The following is a 23070-nucleotide window of genomic DNA, read 5'->3' on the forward strand; positions in this document are numbered from 1 at the left end:
TGACAACTGAAATATATATATACGACATGGAAATATAAACTCCCTAAATCAGAACAAGAGAATTTTCTATACAACTATTTGAAAAATCAAATGAAAATTTAACATAGAATGCTCATATATGATTTTCTTTGTCTGGAACTTCTTTTCATATAAACCAGTATATGCCTTGCATGTTTGTTTTTAAAATTATATTTTTATTACTAAAAAAGGGGCAACAGTTATTAGGAACTTGGATTCAAATCCCAGCTCTTCCTTTAGTAAAGAAGTTAAGTAATTTCACCTAGGGTAAGTTACTTAATTACCTCTGCATCCTTTAGTTTCTTCATTTTGTAAAATGGGAATAATAATAATAATATTCAACACACAGAGTAAATTAGATCATGAACATAAAAGATAGTATAATAGTGCTCAGTAAATAATAGTTGTTATTATCTAAAATACTAGGTATTTTTAATTTAATGAACTATATTTCAGTATGATGGGTCTCAGCATTACTTCATTCCCACTACTGCTCCCTGGTATTTCACTTTAATAAATATTTTGTACCTTCATAAATGTCTTGACAACAAGAGAGGGGAGGTAATGTTAAATCAGAAAAGAAAAAAAGCAATTTAATATTTTGACACATACTAACTGGTATGAGAAAGGTAGAGTGACAAAAAAATTAAATAACAGCTTCTAAACTTTTGGTAAATATTTTAAAAAGCAACCTCTCTTATACAAGTAACACATAATGATACCAATCCTACAGATTCAAACATTATGTCCTTGCCATTAAAATTAGTAGAATAAGTCCCTCGTTTAGGGCAGTTAAGAGCCCCACCTTTCTTCAATCAAACCCTAAACTGAGGAAATCTTCTCTGTTTTCCTCAACCCTGTGAAAATTATTCAAAACCCATGTGCACTAAGTGATTGTGAGATTTCCTCATATTCTATAGTCCCTTTCCTATACCTCAATGGTTTAACTTTGTAGCTTTCTTGACTTTACCCAAAGCCTCCCTTCTCTTTCACGTAAGAAAAACATTTTCATGTAAAATTGAGCTGCTTATTTCTTTATCCCCTTTCTCCTTTGTTTCTCCCATTTCATTACTCCAGGCTTGGCTGTTATTTTAAGTTGCAGATTCTAATTAGTAGCAGATTTACACATAAGTGAGTGACAATTTGTAATATATACTTGTAGCAACTGATACTGTTAATTAAATTTTAGGATACCTTTGTGTTGTGTATTACTGAGCTTTAGCTTACCAAGACAACAGTACACTTTATGTTTTTCAATTCATTTATTCATCCCAAAATATTTATTTATTTAAGTACTTACTACATGTACTGGGTATACAGTGGTGAATAAGACACATACATACTCTACCCTCAATTTTCTATTCAATGATTAAAGTATAACCACACAATGCTATAAATATAAGCACAAAATGTAAAAAAAAAATCTTTATTCACAACTCTTGAAAGTGTCATAGTGGTTCCTTGAGTTTTCTGGATATTTGAGAAATCAACTGGTGGCAAACTAGAGCTAGTTTGTACCGATTGTTATATTTTCAGGAATTTTGCAAGCCAACTGTTAGATAAAGCCATTATTTAAAATTAAAATATATAAACATAATTAAGCAAATTATATTCAAAACAAAGATAATACTCAAACTGATCACTTCCAGATTATTTTATTACATTTTACTATTATCTATGCACTTGAGATTATTTACACCTATTGTTATCTATATGATGGCAATTCTATATAATGGTTTGCCACCGTGCATCTCTTCTTAATTCTGTGACATCATATTGGTAGTTTGAAATCGGCCATGGTAGAAGTATTTATATAATAGAAATGAGCTAACACTGCAAATCAGGTTGTTTGGTTGGTTGGTTGGTTTCCAGAAAGCCAGTTCAATATTTATCAGCACACACTGAGTTACATAAAAATACCAAGTAAGTTTTTAAAGTTTTAGGTGCAAGTTTCTTGGATGTATTGAGTCACTTCCTGCTTTTTAATACAAAGTATACTGAACATATTTTCTTTCATCATTTCTGGACAACTCTGGATTATCAATATGAACATTTATGATTACCCTGGACTATGATATTAAGCCTGAACACCTCCTTGTGTCCTTACTGAACATCTTTCAGCCTGCTGTCAGGCTGCTAGCTGTCCCCCCTGCCAGTGGTTAGGTGGTTCCTTTTCCCATCATTTATCAGATGCTCCTAACCTTCTCTGGGCTTTGAAATCAAATTATACTGAAGTCCTTAGAGCTATGAGTAAAGTAAGAGTAAACACTATCTCAGAGAAGGTATTTTGTATTATAAAAGTGATTATTAACCGTTGATGCACAAACTTTATTAGATCTACTTTCCTTACTCATAGCTTACTTTTTATCACTTCTTGGTTGGTAGTAAGTTCAAGATAGGCAAGGTTTTGAGAAAGTTAAGTTTAAACCAAACCATGTTGATATGAAAGCTTGAAAATAACTTCCTCCTCACAGACAAAACTCTGGATTTGAAAGAAATGCAAGATGCTTACGAGAACACATAACACTGAAGAGATGTTGAAACAACTAAGTGTGCATAGTTCAAAGAGGCTTTAATGACTCTATCACGGAATTCCAGTAAATCCACTGCATCATTAAGAACGTTACGAACCTAAACAAGGGAAAATGAAATACCAACAAACAACATTAAAATACATCGAATTTTAATTAGATAAGTTAGCAAACACAAAAATTTCAATGCACTCTTGATTATCTAATCATTGAAAGAAGAAGAATTCAATAGGAACCAGGCATAAGATTTGGGTATAAAAATCAACCAACAAAACTACAGACACAGAAAACTTAGAAATAAGTAGAAAAAGATCTACGTATAGAGATTTCTAACATGAAAGCCAATCTGTACGATGTGGCAGTGGAGCAACAAGGTGAAAACTGCTATAACAGTGAGACATATAGTCAAAGGAGTATGGCACATAGGAGCTGGAAAGAGACTATATGATTTCTGCCCAAAACAGTAAGAGATCAATAATTTAGGAAATATATTTTTAAATTTTTAGGGTTTTTAGGGTTAGATTTTACTTTAAAATTTAAGTTCTAAGAAAAGAGATATAATAACTTTAAAAATCAAAAGTGGAGTAGGAGGTGTTAGTAAAGAAACCAACTACATAGTGAAGAAGCCAAGGTGCGCAGAGGGGTGGAAAGTATCTCCATGCATAAAAACACAGAGATAATATATAGAAAAGCTAAGCACCAACTAACTAATGGCGACTTGCCTATGATAGTCAAAATTACTATAAAAGTTTGTTAACTGATAAAGTTTTTATTTTTTAAAGTTTTTTGAAGTTTTTATGTATTACCAGAATGGGTAATACATTATAGTAAGAGGTGAAAATTAGAGAAAAAGAGATTAATTGTACTTAGAAGTTAGTGTTTCTTTAAATTGCCCTCAAAATGTTATCATCTTTCTAAATTAACATGACAATTATAGTATTAATGAAGAATAAAAGGGTATGGAAGGAAAAAGAGGAAGATAAAGTCAAACTTCTTCTAAGTACTTCTTCAAATATACCTACAAGGCATATTACATTTTTATTACCTGTTCCCCAACTCCTATCCCCACCAAACTATTATCGCCATGACAAGAGATAGCAGAATTATATACACATATAATCCTTGACCCAGCAATCTTACTTCTAGAATTCTATACCAAAATAAACAAGCAATACTATGAAATAACATATACACAGGCTATTACTACATACAGCACTATTGGTAACAGCAAAAGACTGGAAACAGCCCAAATATCTATCAACAGGGGATAGGTTGAATAAACTACATTCACAAAACAGAATAATATACAGCTATAAAAAGGACTGAGTAAGATCTATGGAGCAACCTCCACGATATATTGTAAAACAAAAAAAGGCAAGATGCAAAACAGTGTGTATAGTATTATACCTTTTATCTTATAAAGGGAAGGATATGAAGATATATGGATTTATTTATATTAAAAAAACAAAAAATGTAAAACAGTATTCAATAATATATTATTAGAATAATATTGAGATTGTTATTTTAAACTATATTTTAGGATATATTCTAGGATATATTAATGTCTTTAAGAACAAAAATTTTCTTGTAAAAGAAAAGAACTGCAAATAAAAAAATCAAGAGTAAAATTCCATAATCTTGAATTCTGAACTTGAAACCTCAGTATACACTCATGATATATTTTTATCTGTCAAAAACAAATACATTTTATCTAGAAGTAATGATCAAACCAATAGCAATGAGCACACCTAGAACCTGGATCGTGATGTCTAAATAACATTCCCCTACAAAAGGAACAAGGCCTTCTTGGAAAAATGGTGGATTTCAAGTCTGGGACAGGAAATGTATCAATATAAGACACCTGGAACATCTTGTCAGAAATGCAAGCAAGCTGTTGAAATCATCTCAAAAGAACACGGGAGTCAAATGGCCAAAGATGGAACCATTCGAGCATTAGAAAGAATAATGACTGCAATGGATTGAAATATATCAAAAATGTTAAAATCTGCAAGTTTATAATGATAACATCAACAACAACAACAAAGAAACTCATTGGGCATACCAGGAAATCAATTCGCTATTTGAAAACTGGTAAATAAAGGAAAATAATTCAGAATTTGTCTCACTTCAGAGTAACAAATAGTTGATTAGGCAAAGTCTTTTACAGAAGAATTCTAGCTAATAAATGCAGAAGGAATGATAGAATTACAAGATGCAACTCCTGATGAAACATGGTTCTAAACAAGTACCATCCATGGCTGCTAAAAATATTAAAGTAAAAGCCTAATGGGAAACTATATGACATATGAATCAGACTTATAACACCTGAACACACTGATAAATCTCATCATTATTAAAAGAGAGATAAGCAGACATGTGTCTCGCAACAGGAAGTGTACAGCATCACCCACAAAGTATTCTTTATATTTATCAAGGCTCTATATCTAATAACCAGTCTACAGGAAATACGGGGGCTAGATGTACATGTTAAATGTAATCATACCACAGGGATGCAAACAGGAAAATGTGGGAAATTCAACAGAACAAATGACCTGGTTTTGTAAACAAACAAATAAATAAATAAATAAGGAGGAGGAATTGTTCCAGATTTTAAAAGATTGAAGAGACAAATTAAATGCAATATGGGACTTTGTTCCTGACCCAAACCAACCAACTATAAAAATATATATTGACATGTACCACAATGTTCATTGCAGCTCTATTTACAATCTCCAGGACATGGAAGCAACCTAAGAGTCATTCGACAGATGAATGGATAAAGAAGATGTGGCACATATATACAATGGAATATTACTCAGCCATAAAAAGAAACAAAATTGAGTTATTTGTAGTGAGGTGGATGGACCTAGAGTCTGTCATACAGAGTGAAGTAAGTCAGAAAGAGAAAAACAAATACCGTATGCTAGCACATATATATGGAATCTAAAAAAAAAAAATGGTTCTGAAGAACCTAGGGGCCGGACAGGAATAAAGACACAGATGTAGAGAATGGACTTGAGGACACAGGGAGGGGGAAGGGTAAGCTGGGACGAAGTGAGAGAGTAGCATTGACATATACACACTACCAAATGTAAAATAGATAGCTAGTGGGAAGCAGCCGCATAGCGCAGGGAGATCAGCTTGGTGCTTTGTGACCACCTAGAGGGGTGGGATAGGGAGGGTGGGAGGGAGATGCAAGAGTGAGGAGATATGGGGATATATGTATACATATAGCTGATTCACTTCGTTATACAGCAGAAACTAACACACCATTGTAAAGCAATTATACTTCAATAAAGATGTTAAAATATATATATATAGAGAGAGAAAGTAATTGGAGAAATGGGACCTGTTACTGTAGACAGACTTAGGAGACAACTGGAGAAATGTGAAATATCACTATGATTACGTTAAAATAAAAATAGTTCCTATCTTTTAAACTTTTTTTTTAAGTCTTAAAAAAAAAGAGTGTTGCCAGGACTAGTGGTAAAGAAAAAGACACTGATATGTTTGCTTCACTCTTCGAAGAGTGGGGGAAATGACTGCAAAAGGGGAGTAGTCCAATGGCAGGTGCCTCAAAGGAGCTGGAGTTCTTTAGGGAAGAAGAAGTTATTGTGGTCTGGAATTAGCAATGAGGGGTAAGGAGACAACTACCCGACCCCCAGACCCGGTAATACTTGGCATCAAGAAGAAAAACACCTCTACTTAAGAAGGCTGTAGGAGAAACACTGGTCTCAGGAGTCAGCAGGTTTTTTACTTAGAATAAAAATGTGAAGTGTACTTTCAGTGATAGGGCTGAGCTCTGTCTGCAAGGCCACAGGTATATGCTGCAGGTTGTGCACTGCACAACTCTAGGTCTAAGTGATGGGCCCCCTAGAATTGAGCAAACCATGACTGTAGGTGGTGACCCTGTGAGTCTCTCTTTAAATCCTAGGCTGTTCTAGGTTTTTCTTTCAGGGAGGGGAGAAGGGAGCTACCCCACAGACCCCATGCTCTGATTTCAGACAGAGACTGGATCAGGCCACTTGTCTCACTTCGAGTCCTTTCAGGTCCATCAGCCTATAGGAGCCCCTCTCTGCGTTGCCTTTGCCTCCCTGCTTCTGGACCAGGAGTCAAGCAGGTTGGAGGTTTCCCTCCACACTCTGCATTTTTGTTCCATTTCTGGTCCACAGAGATGTTTATCCTATTTTTGAGTCCAGATAAGTCTCTTTTAAAAATATACTTCATAAATTATTGATCTCTTTAGAGCCAAATGTATGTCTCATCCTTCCAAGTATGAACTTATGATACCATTTTCACCAGAAGTCTGAGCTGCCAGAGACTTTTTAAGAGGTCCTAAATGCCATCCTCTCCCAGAAGCATTTTAAAGCTAATGGAATGAAATAGAATTTTCTAAAGGAAGTTATATGGTCGTTTCTTTATAGCAACATGATACCCAGTGAGATAAACTGGCTGTTAACACAGGTTTAGGAAAATTCAATATTTAAAAAATCCGATGTATAATCCTCTGTCATTACTCAAATTATAGGCAGACTTCTTAAAATTCATATTGGCCTAAAGCTTCACATGGGGGAATTCTCTTTTTTGTGAATCTGGAACACTAGAACAGGAATAAAACATCCTGGCCATGATAATAAACAAAAGACCCAATGATAATTGCTGTTATAATTTCAAAGCTATGGTGAATCCAACATCAGAAATGCCCTGTGCTGAATTTTAAAATGCACCCATTTACTCTGTTCAATTCAGGGCAGCTTCAGGACTAACCTGTTCATACTTGTATCACCTAATACTTCTATCTGACCACAATATTTAGACTTCTCAGACTGACATAAGTCCAAAAATTCTGTTTCCACATTTCCAAATACTCATTTAATCCTAAACATAGATATAGCCATAGCAATAGTTACCATTTATCTTTGTTTTACATACATTATCTCATTTAATCATCAAAATCACTCTTTCTTTAACTCTTATCTTTACAGGAGATAGAGTGACTAAGAATCAAATAATCTTGAACTATGGCAACGATTAAAAGCCAAAGCTGTGCCCCATGCTAAAGTGAGAGAAGCAGGAAAGAGAAAATGGTAAACTTGAGACCTGAGGAATGCCTCATCTCCTCCACCTGTACCCTCTCCCTCCTAGGCACTTCCTCCCAGCAAAGACATCAACTATCCCTTTTGGAGAGAATCATCCACTGGGATTCAGCCTGGAGACAAGGGACAACTTAAGAAACCGTCTCACTCTAGGTTACTGTATCATATAAAAGCTGAGGTCCAGAGAGACAGGTCGGGCAATGAAGCCTATTGCCAGGTAGCAACTGCCAGGTCAAGGTCTAGATTTAATAATTAGGACTCAACATGATCTCTGGTTTCTGAGTTAACAAAACACAAATCAACCAAGTCTACCAAGCTTCTGAGAAAACTGTAAAACTCTAAACCAGGCAAACAAAAAGTTGTGACCGTTGTCCCTATAGCAATCTGTGGCCCCACCTCACAACAACGTTAAGTGGGCTGCTAAAATGTACGGACCCCAGAAAGGCAATCCTCCCAAGTGGGAAATCTTCCCAGAAAGGCAATCTAGAGTTGCCAAATTAACCAAGCAACTAACCTTATTGCTAAGAAAAAGAGTTCTCAAGATATTCCTGGCCAGCTGGGTTTTTGCTAGGAACCTGGTAATCACAGTGCGTTGTTTTCCCTTCTCCCATTTTCCAAATTGTTTTCATTGCAGCTGCCCTGTTTTCCCTTCGTCATTATAAACTGGGAATATGGGGGAGAGGAGAATAATTAAAATTCGCATTTATTTATAGTTTTCCAGACCAGAGAGTTGGAGCTGGAATGACTGGATTAGTCTAGGTTATCATCTTTTAGAGAGGGGATGGGTTTGTTTTCAGTTGCATATAGAATAGCTGCAAAGTTAAGTAGTGCATTTCTGAATTATACATACATGTGAATAAGGGAAAGTATGCGTGGTGAGTAGATTGTAAGGGGATTAGTGATTTCTATGTCCTCGTATTCACATCCTTATGTAAGTCTCTCCACTTGTGTGTAGACTGGACCTTGTAGCTTGCTTCCAGTGAACAGAAAAAGGCTAAAGTGATGAGATGACACTTCTGAGTTCAGGTTATAAAAAACTGTGACTTATGTCTTGCTCACACTCTCTGTGCCCTTTGTAACTGCTCTGACAAAGCTGCCAACTTGTGAGCTGCCCTGTGAAGAGGCTACATGCAAGGAACTGAGGGTGGCCTCCAGTCAACTGCCCTCAATTCAACAGACGTTGATAAATGGAATCTTGCCAACAACCTTATCAGCGAGCTTGGAAGCAAATCCTCCCCAGTTGAGCCTTCAGGTGCCACTAAGCCCTGGCCTACACCTTGATTGCAGCCTTGTGAGAAACTATGAGCCAGAAACCCCAGCTAAGCCATGCCTGGATTCTTGACCCACAGAAACTGAGAGATAATAAATGTTGCTGTTTTAAGTCACTAAGTTTTCGGGTGATTTATTACGCAGCCATCGATATAACTAATACAGTTATGGTTGCTAAACAGCCAAAAAAGATAGACTCTAGTGGATATCTGTTGGTTTCTGTCTGCCCAGAATCAAATGCTATCTTTTCTGGTAAATATGCTTTGGTTTTCCTTTGGGAAACCATTCCCCCCATTATTCTAAGTGACTAAGTGGTTTAGATGGGGTTGACTCATCATTCCCTCCACCTCCCAACGAAACATACTTGACCCAGACTTGGCACATGAGATCCAATGCTGAGACTTCTGCTGGAATTACTAAGGGGCTGGAGGGGAAAGCACTCTTTCTGTTGTACTTGAAGTTGGAAGAATGTAAGCCTGGAGCTACCAAGGCCGCAAAAGAGAGACAGCATTTGTGAAGATGAAGCCAATACAGAAAAAAGGACCGCTGAGGAAGAGATATGATGGAACTCCTGTTGACCTTATTTAAGCCTCTGGATCCAACACAGTCTCATAAGTCCCATCTCTTGACTTCACATGGACCAATAAATTTCTTTTGTTTCTTTATTCTTTACCTTCATTCAATCAATTTGAGATGAACTTATGAAAAAAACAAAAGATTTCAACATATTAATCTAGGAGGTCCCACAAGAACAGGAACCAAACCTGTCTTATTCACAGCTGTACTTCCCATTGCCTAGCTCAATGCCTGGCAAGTAGGGCATTGAATAAATAAATGAAATTGTTCTAAGAAAAAACTATGAATAGACATAGCTTAGCAAAAATGCAATACAAATGTCTTATAATCACTGAGAGAGTAAGACCCCTTTACAAAAATAAAAATACTATTCTTGTCCTAAAATTTTGAAAGATTATTTGCAAACATTATTTTAAGTATAAAGACAATTTGGATTAGGTAAACACCAGTTTATCTACCCACGCCAGTGGGTGTACTGTGATGTTTTTGCAAATATGTTCCTATAAAAGGGTTTCATCTTCAAGGAATTCATGGAAAAGACTCTGACAAGTACAGGTTTCTGGTAACTGACTGTACTGCTGAACTGAATGAATAAGCATTTTCAGAACTCTAATGGAAAACTGATGAATTCATAAAAGTACTAACAAAAGATCAAGATGAAAACAAAAATTAAGTACATGGGACTGAGTGAACTGATGAGGATGATTATAATTTTTGTGACTTTCTGTTTGAATTAAAAAAAAAATCCCACAAGGACTCAGAGGCAAAGAATATACAAATCAATTTTCACTGCAAAGTAAAGGAGCTGTTATAGTGGAGGATTACTGGACTGAATGTCAATATTGTGACATAGCATGAGTGTGTTTCGTGTTTGGTAATTGCAATCATTGTTGTTTTTGTTGTGGTCATCCATTTACAATGCTTGGTGTCAGTCTATTTATCTCTTGTAAAAATAAAATACAGTGTGTGTGTGTGAAAAAAAAAAAAAAAAGAAGGGATGATAGAGCTGAAATCTTAAGGATACGCAGAAGCTATTTAGGTCCTTGCTTTAAAAAAAAACAAAAAACTTCTCTTTTTAAATATATTCTCATCTTGGGGCATTTCTGAAATTAAGGCAATACTTTATTAGCTAGCCACCAAGCACTACATGAGTAAAAGTGTGTCCCCAAATCAGTTGATTGGAACTCACAATGCATTCTTTGTCATAGACACAATACTATAAATAATGTTTTGGTTCCCAGGCTGACTAACAAAAATATATATTTACACCATCACCTAGATCCAAACACTCATTTACAAGAAATACAGAAGACAGAGAAGTACGTCAAACCACACCATGGGGATACAATTAGCAATGTCCACACTGTGGGGCTGGACAAACAATTTGGTTTCAACAAATAAACCGCAGGGGGAAAAATAGAGATGGAAGGGGAATCTACAGAATAAAAGAGACTTAAAAGATATGTCAACCAATTGCAACATGTAAACCACTCTGGATTCTGATTCAAACAAACAAACTTTAAAAAATGTGACATGGCGGAAACAATCAAAAATTTGAACACTTCTTGGATATTTGATAACATTAAGGAATTACTATCATTTTTAATGTATGATAATGGTATTGTGGGTACGTTAAAAAGAGTCCTTATCTTTTAGCTGTATATATTGAAAACTTCACAGCTGAAATGATACCTGAATTTGCTTCAAAATAATTGGGGGAGGGGGAAAGTAGATATGGACATGGATGGGGCAGGCTTGATCATGGGTTGATGGCTGTTAGCGCTGGGAGATGAGTACCTAGAGATTCATTATACTATTCTGTCTGTTTTTGTGTGGTTTAAATTATCCATAATAAGTTTTAAAATTTTTAAATAAGAAAGTAGAGGGACTTCCCTGGCGGGCCAGTGGTTAAGACTCCGCACTCTTCCACTGCAGGGGGCCCAGGTTCGATCCCTGGTCAGGGAAATAAGATCCTGCATGCTACAAGTTGCCACCAAAAATTTATTTTTAAAAAGTAGAACAAAGAAAATGTATAAGGTACCTAATTATTATCAATCTGGTGACCATTATCCAGATTGTCTGTGAAAATCTGGATACTTAGTCTAAAGAATACCTGAACAGACACATCCAAGAAATCACAAGATACATGCTTCCAAATTTTTTTCAAAGATTTTTTTTTTTTGATGTGGATCATTTTTAGAGTCTTTATTGAATTTGTTACAATACTGCTTCTGTTTTATGTTTTGGTTTTTTGGCTGCAAGGCATGTGGGATCTTAGCTCCCCGCTCCCGACCAGGGATGGAACCTGCACCCCCCGCAGTGGAAGGCGAAGTCTTAGCCACTGGACTGCCAGGAAAGTCCCTCAAATTCTTATAGTAATTATAATCATCTGAATTCGGAATACTGAAGATAGAGGCAACTGCTATGGACAGGAGAAAGAAAGGAAGAAGATAGAGTTCCCCTTCCTTTGGGAGAGAGTTTGCCATCAACACATTGTCTTTGGCCACTCCTCCTAACTTTCATCAACTAACTTTTTCCCATTTTAGCTTGTCTTAGGTAATTCTTAAAAGGGGAAAAAAATATTTTTTAATCAGGTTAAATAAACTCATACAATTATAAATAAATAAAATAATGTAACCCTGACAGTGATCAGCAGGTTATTACGTCTGCCTTGAGGTCAGCTCCAGCAGTTAAATCTAACTTGTTACAGCTTCTTTCCTTCTTCCTCAACTGAATCCACATATTCCCTCAATGTTTCAAGTTTCACTATCCCTGTTGTCAAACCCAAGTTCATGTGCCGGAGGCACAGTGAAGCCAAACAAACCAAGACATTGGAGTTTGGAGCACAGAAAGGTTTATTGCAAGGGCTAAGCAAGGAGAAAGGGCAGCTCATGCTCAAAAGGCCCAAACTCCCCGACAGTTTTGGGGGAAGAGTTTTTAAAGATAAGATTTGGGGTGAGGGCTGCAGGGTATGTGATTTTCTTCTGATTGGTTGGTGGTGAGGTAACAGGGTGATGTTTCAGGAATATCAACCTCTGGTTCCAACCAGTCTGGGGTCTACATGCTTGTGGTCAAGCATGTAGTCACCATCCTCCAGCTGGGTTGGGGTCTTAGTTTCTGTAGAACAACTCAAAGATATGGGCTTTTGTACCAGGGAGGGCCCCACAGGGTCCTGCTCAGTTTCAATCCCCTCTTTTCTTTGATACTCCTCAACCTTGAGGGGAACAGGTGAGGGACAAGAAAGGGAATCATGTTTTGCATAGAGAGGTTAACCATAAACTTGGCAGAGAAACTCGGCTTTAGGGGGCCTCAATTTCATCCCTGCCTCAACACCATAATTTCAGTACCTGTGGGCACTCATATTCTATGTCAGTGAAAGGTTCTTATTTTATGTCATGAAAAGTCACTAATGGTATAGTTAAAATATTTCTAGTATGACTGAATCTTTATAAACCTGATTTAAATATAATTAATGAAGATAATTCCATTTTCTGTATTGTAAACTAATGTGAAAAGAAGAAGATTTAATCAGCCTGAAACATAATCATACCTGCATGGTCCTTCTTTTAGTTAACGTTACTTGAAAATCTTTCCACTCCCAACGTTGCTCCACCACATGTGCAAAAACAACATGTCCATTTCCACAGGCTCCAGCAATCTGGGTGCCATCAATTGACCATGTGATATTAAATATGCTGCCAGTGTTGGGCTTTTCTAAAGCATATGACCACTGGGGAAGAAAGAACAAGAATAGAATCAATTTATTTCAAAAACATTTTAAATAAGTTTCAAATTGAGCATATGTTAACATACTAGGATGACTTTTTTTTAAAAGAATGTGTCTTTATTCTAGAATTATTTAGAAATATTTTTCTTAATAAAATGATAGCCTACTGAAACGGAAGATATAGATGTGATTTTTCAAGTGTACAGTAGAATACATAATATGATAAAAGAGTATGAAATCGCTCAAGAACTGCAAAACACCCAAAGCATTTTGATTTACAACATTTAATTTTTTTTTAAATTTATTTATTTTATTTATTTATGGCTGTGCTGGGTCCTCGCTTCTGTGCGAGGGTCCTCTCCAGTTGTGGCAAGCGGGGGCCACTCCTCATCGCGGTGCACGGGCCTCTCACTATCGCGGCCTCTCTAGTTGCGGAGCACAGGCCCCAGAGGCGCAGGCTCAGTAATTGTGGCTCACGGGCCCAGCCGCTCCGCGGCATGTGGGATCTTCCCAGACCAGGGCTCGAATCCGTGTGCCCCGCATTGGCAGGCAGACTCCCAACCACTGCGCCACCAGGGAAGCCCCTACATCATTTAATTTTAAGCAGTTAAAACTAAACGGGTAAATACAAAGATTACGTAGGAACAAAACAGACATCTTACTATTAATTCGTAAGGATCTCTATAGTCCACACATCTAAAAATTTGTTACAATATTTCAATAGTGTCACTAAAAATTGAAACTAAACACACAATGTAACTAAAACACCTCTAAAACACATATCTTAAACCATGAAAGTACAGGTAAACAGATTTTTTCCTTTTTTCTTTTTCTCACAGTGCAGTTAAGTATAACCTCTTCTAGAATCTATCTGTTTGAGAAAGCGATCTAACAATATCAGTAAGCATCAACTGGAAAAAGGAGATTCTTGTGTGTGTGTGTGTGTGTGTGTGTGTGTGAATAAGACAGTAAGAAAAAAAAACTTTTTCAAAGATGGTATTATATGCATTTTCTTTCATTCTTTCACTTGAAACACACGTATTTACTAGAAGGATGATTTATTTATTTGACTAAATTTATTTATATTCTCTTTCCATTCTTTTAACCTTACAGACTATAGTCAAATTAAGTCTTGATTTTTTGTTGTTGTTGCCCTTGGGTGGGTATTTATTTTTGTTCTACATTGGTTTTTTGTTTGTTTGTTTTAATATTCATTATCAGCTATGGGCTCACTGACAAAAAATTTGGAGAAAATAGAAAAAATATAGAAAAAATTCACTAATCCACACTACTATAAAACAAAATTCCCAATAAAAGTTCACATATACAATAAAAAGGCTGTATGACTCTTACTACCCACTGACACTTTTTTTCAACTCCTTCCCATCCCCCTTCAAATCTCTAACTATTGCTTAAGTAAAAGGCTCTATGATAACGTTACTATGAAGAAGGCAGTGAACAAACTGTAAGCTTTGCTTCATCAGCAGCATAAATATATATATATAAAATTCATAATTTTAAACTATTTACTTTAAAGCATGATTTAAAAATACCCAAAGAACCGAATCACCCAGAAAAATCTTACTAAAATTAAACATACAAATATTTATCTAAGAACTCATGATGCCCGATCCTAAGAAGAGAAAATGAAAAGAAATTTTAGATATTATCATCACCCTACATTCCTCTGACTTCTTTCAGGGTCCACATGAACCATGATACCCAAGTTATATTAAATTCTTACTCTCTAAAAAATTAACTGATTTCTTCCTCTTTGCAATTACTCTAGTAATAAAAAAAAAAATACAAGCACAAGCAAATCATCAGAGAAGGAGTCTTGAATAGTTATTAAATTTGAGGGGACAGGGTTATATTTTGTCCAATCAGTAAAGTTAATAATTTTTATTGGTAAATCAAAAAGATTTATCATTTGTCCTTTTTTTTAAAAATTGAGGTATAGTTGATTTATGACATTATATTAGTTGCAGGTGTACAACACAGAGATTCAAAATTTTTTTAGATTATACTCCATTTAAAGTTATTATAAAATACTGGCTACATTCCCTGTGCTTATCATTTGTGCCTTTAAAGAGACTTTTAATGCTCTGAGTCTCTTTTCTTCTCCAAATAAGCCATGGAACACTGGATTCACATTTGCATTTCCAACCACTAGAAAGAAATGAAGCAGCCTCCCAGGATGTAATTTAGTGGTGCTAGCAGCAAGAACCCTGAAGACGAATTTTTAACTATCCCTCTCACTTATGCTAATCTCTTTGACCAAACTATCCCTTTGTTTAAGGTAGTGTTACTCAAAATGTGCTCAGGCCAGCACCATCTATATCACCTGTGATCTTGTTAGAAATGCAAATTAATAGGCCCTGCACCATCCTATTGAATCTGACCCTCTAGGGGATGAGGACCAGGAAATTTTCTTGTTGCTGTTAGTCTGTTTTTCTTTTTTAATTTCCTTTTTTATTGAAGTATAGTTGATTTACAATCTTGTGTTAATTTCTGCTGTACAGGGAAGTGATTCAGTTATACATATAAATATTCTTTTTTAAATATTCTTTTCCGTTATGGTTTATCATAGGATATTGAATATAGTTCTCTGTGCTATACAGTAGGACCTTGTTGTTTATCCATTCTGTATATAATAGCTTACATCTGCTAACCCCAAACTCCCACTCCATCCCTCCCCCAACCTCCCCCACCACCTTGGCAACCACAAGTCTGTTCTCCATGTCTGTGAGTCTATTTCTGTTTCGTAGATAGGTTCATTTGTGTCATACAGCATTTTAGATTCCACATATAAGTGATTTCATATGGTATTTGTCTTTCGCTTTTTGACTTACTTCAATTAGTATAATAATCTCTAGTTGCATCCATGTTGCTGCAAATGGCATTATTTAGTTCTTTTTTATGGCTGAGTAGTACTCCATTGTATATATATATACACCACATCTTCTTTATCTGTTCATCTGTCAATGGACATTTAGGTTGTTCAGGAAACTTTTAATGAGCTCTTCAGGAGATTCTTAAGCATCAAAAGTTAGGACACTGGTCCTCAACTCTGTACATTAGAATCATCTGGGAAGCTTTTTTCAAAAAAAATACCAAAAACCAGGAATACAACCAAATAAATCCAGAATTTCTTGGGGTGGGGTCTGGATATGTTCTTAAAAGTTCTCTGGGGGCTTCCCTGGTGGCGCAGTGGTTAAGAATCCACCTGCCAATGCAGGGGACACAGGTTTGAACCGTGGTCCGGGAAGATCCCACGTGCCACGGAGCAACTAAGCCCATGCGCCACAACTACTGAGCCTGCGCTCTAGAGCCCATTAGCCACAACTACTGAGCCCACGTGCCTAGAGTCCATGCTCTGCAACAAGAAAATCCACCTCAATGAGAAGCCCGTGCACGGCAAAGAAGAGTAGCCCCCACTTACTGCAACTAGAGAAAGCCCGCGTGCAGCAACGAAGACCCAACACAGCCAAAAATTAATTAATTAATTAATTAATTTTTAAAAAAAGTTCTCTAGGTGATTTTAATGTAGAACCACTGTTCTAAGAGAAAAGCAAAATCTGTGATTTGCTTTAAGACTATCATTAGCTGCTGACTCACTGTTAATACCAAGCCAATTAATTTGCTAACACTTGAGAAAATTACATGACCTTTGTTTTATCTTCTAATCCAGCTTCTCTTTGTTATGTATAAATTTTTCTTACATTCATCAAGCTAAATTTTTTCTTTGAAACTTTTTATTAGAATTTCAAACATAAAGTATAATAGGAAGAATAACATAAAGCAGTGGTTCTCAAACTTTAATGTGTATTAGAATTACCTAGAGGGATTGTTAAAATAAATTGCTGGGCTCCAGTTTCTGATTTAGTAGATCTAGGGTGGGGGCCAAAGTGTTTGCATTCTAACAAGTTCCCAGGTGGTGCTCAAGCTTCTGGTCCAGCAACCACACTTTGAGAATGGCTGGTATAATGAAGCCCCATTACCCAGTTTCCAACAATTATCAACTTATAGGTAATTCTTATCTCATGTGTACTACCACCACGGCCCAGATCATTTTGAGCAGTCCCTCACATCATATCATTTCATCACAAAATACGTCGGCATATATCACTAAAAACACAAAGATTTTTTAACCCAACCTCAATACCATTATTAAACCTAAAAACAATTAACAGTAACTCCTTAATATTATCATAGTATCTAGTCACTGTTCAAATTTTTCCAATTGTCCTTTTTTGTCTTCAGTTTGTTGGAATTAAGATACAAATAAGGTACAATCATTCTGATTGGCTGCGAAGTCTCTTACATTTCTTTTGATCTATAAGTTCCCCTTACACATGTTCTTTTCCCTTGAAATTTTCTGTGGTTGAAGAAACTGGGTCATGTCCTGTTGTTTCCCATAGTCTGGATTTTACCATCTGTATTCTCATGGTGTTAACATGTTAGTCTGTCCCCTTTATTTCTTGTTAATTGATAGTTAGATCTAGAGTCTTGATCAGATTCAGGTTAGATTTTTTTGGCAAGAAAACTTCGTAAGTGATGTTGTGTACTTCCAGCAGGAAGCATTTAATGTCCGAATGTCTTCTTATGCTGTTAGCAAATGATAATCATTGCCTAGGAGGACTAATTCACTTATAGTTGCAAAATGGTAATATTCCAATCCTTCTTTCTTCATTTACTAACTGTAATAGTGCTACAAAAAGAAACATCTCCTCAACTATTTGGTAACCCTGGGATACAGTTCATATATCAAAGGCAGAATAAATTCTTGATTATTTCCTCTTAATTATTAGTTTTCAAAAATATAAATTTGAATAGTGACTTAATATTATCAGTAGATAATTGATAATATTAAGAAAGTACTGTTAACTGTTTTTAGGTTTAATAATGGTATTCAGGTTAGGTTAAAAAAAAGTCTTTGTGTTAGTGATATATACTGAAATATTTAGTGATGAAAAGATGTAATGTCAGGGATTTGCTCTAAATGATCTGAGCCATGGAGAAGTAGGTGGTGGTATAGATGAGATAAGAATTAGCCATTACTTAATAATTGTTGGGTAATGGGTAAATAAAGATTCATTATACCAGTTGGTTCCCTTGTAACTTCCAAATGTAACCAAGAAATGTTACTGTTTAGTGTCAAGAACTCATTAATTTTAACATATTTGATGTGTTTTTATAAATACAGTGCTCCAATTGGCCCAATTTTAGCCAGTGGAATCCCCTTTCAGTTGGTTCTTTAATCTTTTTGACAGAACCCTGTAGTCTTTGATCACTTCCCCTGCTTTGTACAATGACAAAATGTTCCAGTCTCATTTTTATATTTCCTGACCCACACCTGGCATCAGTCTTTTCTTCAGTGAGTCATGGTTCACTTTATGGAAATACGGAAAATGGTACTGAAAAAAACCCCCCAAGTGCTAAGGGCGCTCGCTGTTACTGAGTTAGTTGATCATTAAAGCCTTTTCTAGGCCTTTTTAATAGACAGAACTAGGAAATTTTTTCAATAACTCAAACTGATACTTCCAAATCAAATCCAGGAACTGTAGGATTTTTATTTACCCTCTCCAATCTTACCTCAGTATCTGCTTTCACTTAGCCAAAAATCCCAGCTCTTAAGAACATCAATATAAATACTCAGAATAACAACATCAACACCACAAGCAAATAGTTACAAAAGAGTTAAAATTTTTTTTTTCATTCTTTTGCCCTTAAGCTTATTTCCCTTTTCTAAAAAATGACAACTTTATTGAGATATATTTCACGTTATAAAATTCACCCTTTTAAAGTATAGAATTCAGTAGTTTTCTTAGTGTAGTCAGAGTTGTGCAACCATCACCACTACTAATTTCAGAACATGTTTATCACCACAAAAAGAAACACATGCCCATTAGCAGACACTCCCATTCCCCCCACCCTCACCCCCAAGCTCCTGGTAACCACTAATCTACTTTCATTTTCTATTCTGGCCATTTCATGTAAATGAAATAATACACTATGTGGCCTTTTGTGACTGGCTTCTTTCACTTAGCATAATGCTTTCAAGGTTCATCCATGTTGTAGCATGCATCAGTATGTCATTCCTTTTTACTGTCAAGTAATATAGTATTGTATGGATATACCATATTTTGTTTCTCCATTCATCATTTGATGGGCATTTGAGTTTTTCAACTTTTTTTTTACTATTATGAATAATGCTGCTATGAACATCTGTACACAGGTTACTGTGTGGACATGTTTTCAATTCTCTTGTATACATACCTAGGAGTGGAATTGCTGTGTCTATGGTAACTCTATGTTTAACATTTTGAGGAACTGCCAAAATGTTTTCCAGAGTCTTAGGACAATTTTCTGTTGAGTCTCCACTGTAAGTACAAGGAACAGACAATCAAATTATTTAAAGTCATTTGGACTAGCTCCTCTCCGGGTAGGTATACAAATGACTGAATACACAATTAGGCTCATTTTTTTCATTTACTTTGGTTTTAGGATTTGCTTTCTAAAAATTTAGTTTTGTTTTATAATTATGTAAAATATTTACAGGGTATCAAAATTAAATTTACCCAAAAAGTATATAAAACAAGGTATAATCAAAGAAGTCCAACTTCTATCCCTTTTCTCTCTCCTATTCTCTCAATATTTATAATTATTTTTTAATTTTGTTTTATCCTTATATCTTCCTTCATTATAAGTATGTATGTGCACAGCTGCGTGTGTGTCTTTGTGTGTGTGTGCACGCACCAGCATTTATCTAAGAAAGGGGTAGGAGTAGTGATACAAATATGTCCAATATGAAGACATTATCTATTGTAGTATATGGATATACATATTCTTTTATAGCTATTGATAGTATGATCAATGTTTTTTCGTACTCTGTATATCCATACATGTGACTTCCAGATTGCTATAGCTGAAGCTAAAATTCTCCAGTAGACTCCTTGAAAGACTCATGGGAATAACATTCCTTGAGTTCTTGCATGTTTATACCAGTATGCTTATGATCTTTATACTTAAAAGTCAGAATAGCTGTAGTATCCTATGTTAAGCATTGTACAGTGACGCTATTAAAATCTGACGGCATTCTGATTTTCCTCCCTTTATGAGTGACTTGTTCTTTTCCTTGGATGCCCACAGGACTTATTTCTTCTTCTTTAAACTCCTACAGTTTTATTAGTGTATATCTGGGTGTTGGCCATCTGGGTCAATTTTCCTAGGTATCTGGTATGCCTTTTCAATATCAATTTCAGATCCCTTAGATCTGAGAAAATCTTTCTTGAATAGTGGCTTTTAGTATTTTTCTGTTCAATGCCTTGGTCTTCTCCTTTAGAGATTCCTATTATATGTACTTCAGATTTTCTCTGCCAATCTTCTGTATCTATCACTTTCTATCAAACTTTGTATGTCTTTTGCCATTTCCTTGCTTCCATTTCACATTCTATTTATTTTAAGGCGTCATCCACTGTGTTCATTTGCTCTTATATTCCTTCTAGTTTGGTCTTCATTTCTGTAATAATTTTTCCTTTTTTAAATAATTCCCTCCTGAGTTCTGTCACCTCTCCTTAAAAGTCTCCCATTCTCCTGTCACCTCATTTCCTAGTTTTTCTAATTCTGATTTATATGGTTATTTCATGGCTTTTGTCATGGTTTTAAAACATCCTTCAACTTCTTTTGAATTAACTGGTTGCAGTGCTTGTCTGTTTATGGCATGGTTTTGTTGTCTTTGGCAACATTATGTGATTTGACTGTGATCCTGATCTGCTCATTTTTAAGTGAAATGGGTTTTGCTGTACTTTTGGGAGGAAGGGATGTTCCAGAAGGATAGCTCTAGAGCTCTCTCTTCTGTTGTTTTCTCACAGTGATTAAAAAAAAAAAGCCTCCATTTTTTGAGACTAGCATTCTCTGCTTCTTCTCCAATTTTATTTGGATCTATTCTCATCTTTGCTCAATTGTGTCTGTTCTAATCAAACTGGATTTTAATCTCAGCAATTTCTGCAGTACAGGGCTTTGTCCCAAAAGGAAGCTTGATGTGTTAGTTTGAAGAGTACATTCGACCCAGACATCTCCAGCACTGTCAGATCCTGTCATGATCCCCTTGCACTTACTCAGAATTGGATTCTACAGAAATTTCTTTCCAGTTTCAGCTGCTGTTCTCAGATTGGTGTGTCTCACTTTCAGGTATTTGTTGGTGATTTGGGAGTTCTTCTTTTCTTGTAGTCTTAGAAACCTGGCTACCTTTGCTCTGCTTCCTCATACACAGATGCTGATACCATGTATACTTGTCAATGGTACTTCTGGGAAAATTGCTTGTATTTAGGGTTTTGTAGGGATAGAGTACCACCCACTTTTGCTGTAGTTGCTATCTGTAGGTTTTGGTTATAGTCTTTTCCTTTCTCTGTTTTATGAGGAGATCTGAGAGGATTGAGAAACTATGCCACTATACTCAACAACATGGATAAATCTCACAGATATATGGTTGAATGGAAAAAGTCAGACAAAAGTGTAAATGCCATATGATTTCACGTATATAAAGGTCAAAACAAGCAAAACTGATCTATGATGACAGAAGTCAGAATAGTAATTACTGTGGAGGGGTAACTGATAGGGGGAGGCACAAAGGAAATTTCTGGGTTGTTGATAATGTTCTATATCAATATGGGTGATGGTTTCTTGGGTACTTGTATATATAAATAATACTGAGCTGTACACATAAGATACTGTATATGTTTTATCTCAATTTTAAAAAAATGCTGCCTCTGCCATTATCATTCCCCCAACCTACTTTATTGAAATTATACTTTGTTTTCATATTTTGAGACATAATATTGATCTAAAATAAGTAAACATCAATACTAAAAAATAAAAGGATATATATATAAAAATATATATTTATAGTAATCATAATCATGTAAAAATGTCTGCTCAATGACTTGTACGGTACACAGAAAATGAAAATATTTGATTTTTTTGTATGTTATGGTTATGGGTATTATTTTTTCTATTTTTTGTTATCATTATTTTTGTTATACTGTTTTTTGCCAAAAATGTCTTCAATATATAAGCTGTCTTGTGTATTTAATTAAACTAATTAATACTAATTACTATTTGTGCCTTCACAATACTGGTAAGGTTTTCTATTTTTTTTCATAATTCCAAGCAATAGATTGTAGCTAACACGGTTTTCTTAGAATACAGAATATGAAAAAGTATACGTAAATTACTTTTGACTTGGATAAGTGAAAATAATTTATAAAAAAATAACAATATGAATGAGTAAAAACACAAGAAAAACAACAGAAAAAGTAATTATTATAAAAGTTTATGGAACACAAATGTGATCTGTATTCACAAGACGTTATCCAAGTAAAACACCAATTTTTTTTTTTAACATCTTTTTTGGAGTATAATTGCTTTACAAGGTGTGTTAGTTTCTGTTTTATAACGAAGTGAATCAGCTATACATATACATATATCCCCATATCTCCTCCCTCTCGTATCTCCCTCCCACCCTCCCTATCCCACCCCTCTAGGTGGTCACAAAGCACGGAGCTGATCTCCCTGTGCTGTGCGGCTGCTTCCCACTAGCTATCTATTTCACGTTTGGTAGTGTATATATGTCCATGCCACTCTCTCACTTCGTCCCAGCTTACCCTTCCCCCTTCCTGTGTCCTCAAGTTCATTCTCTATGTCTGTGTCTTTATTCCTGTCCTGCCCCTAGGTTCTTCAGAACCTTTTTTTTTTTTTTTTAGATTCCATACATATGCGTTAGCATACGGTATTTGGTTTTCTCTTTCTGACTTACTTCACTCTGTATGACAGTCTCTAGGTCCATCCACCT

At 35.5% G+C, this 23070-nt stretch overlaps 1 protein-coding gene across 3 annotated transcripts in view; it reads right to left on the minus strand.

The window, feature by feature from the left end:
• Positions 1-23070, minus strand: part of IFT80 (intraflagellar transport 80) — a 147354-nt gene that overhangs the window by 64379 nt on the left and 59905 nt on the right. For all 3 annotated transcript variants that reach the window (XM_057545810.1, XM_057545808.1, XM_057545809.1), the window contains 2 exons: positions 13041-13220; positions 2531-2649 (listed from right to left, as the gene is read on the minus strand). In XM_057545810.1, coding sequence (XP_057401793.1) covers positions 2531-2649; positions 13041-13220 — 299 coding nt within the window. The remainder of the gene's footprint in view (positions 1-2530; positions 2650-13040; positions 13221-23070) is intronic.

The sequence above is a fragment of the Balaenoptera acutorostrata genome, chromosome 4, assembly GCF_949987535.1.
Source record: "Balaenoptera acutorostrata chromosome 4, mBalAcu1.1, whole genome shotgun sequence".
Taxonomy (NCBI): domain Eukaryota; kingdom Metazoa; phylum Chordata; class Mammalia; order Artiodactyla; family Balaenopteridae; genus Balaenoptera; species Balaenoptera acutorostrata.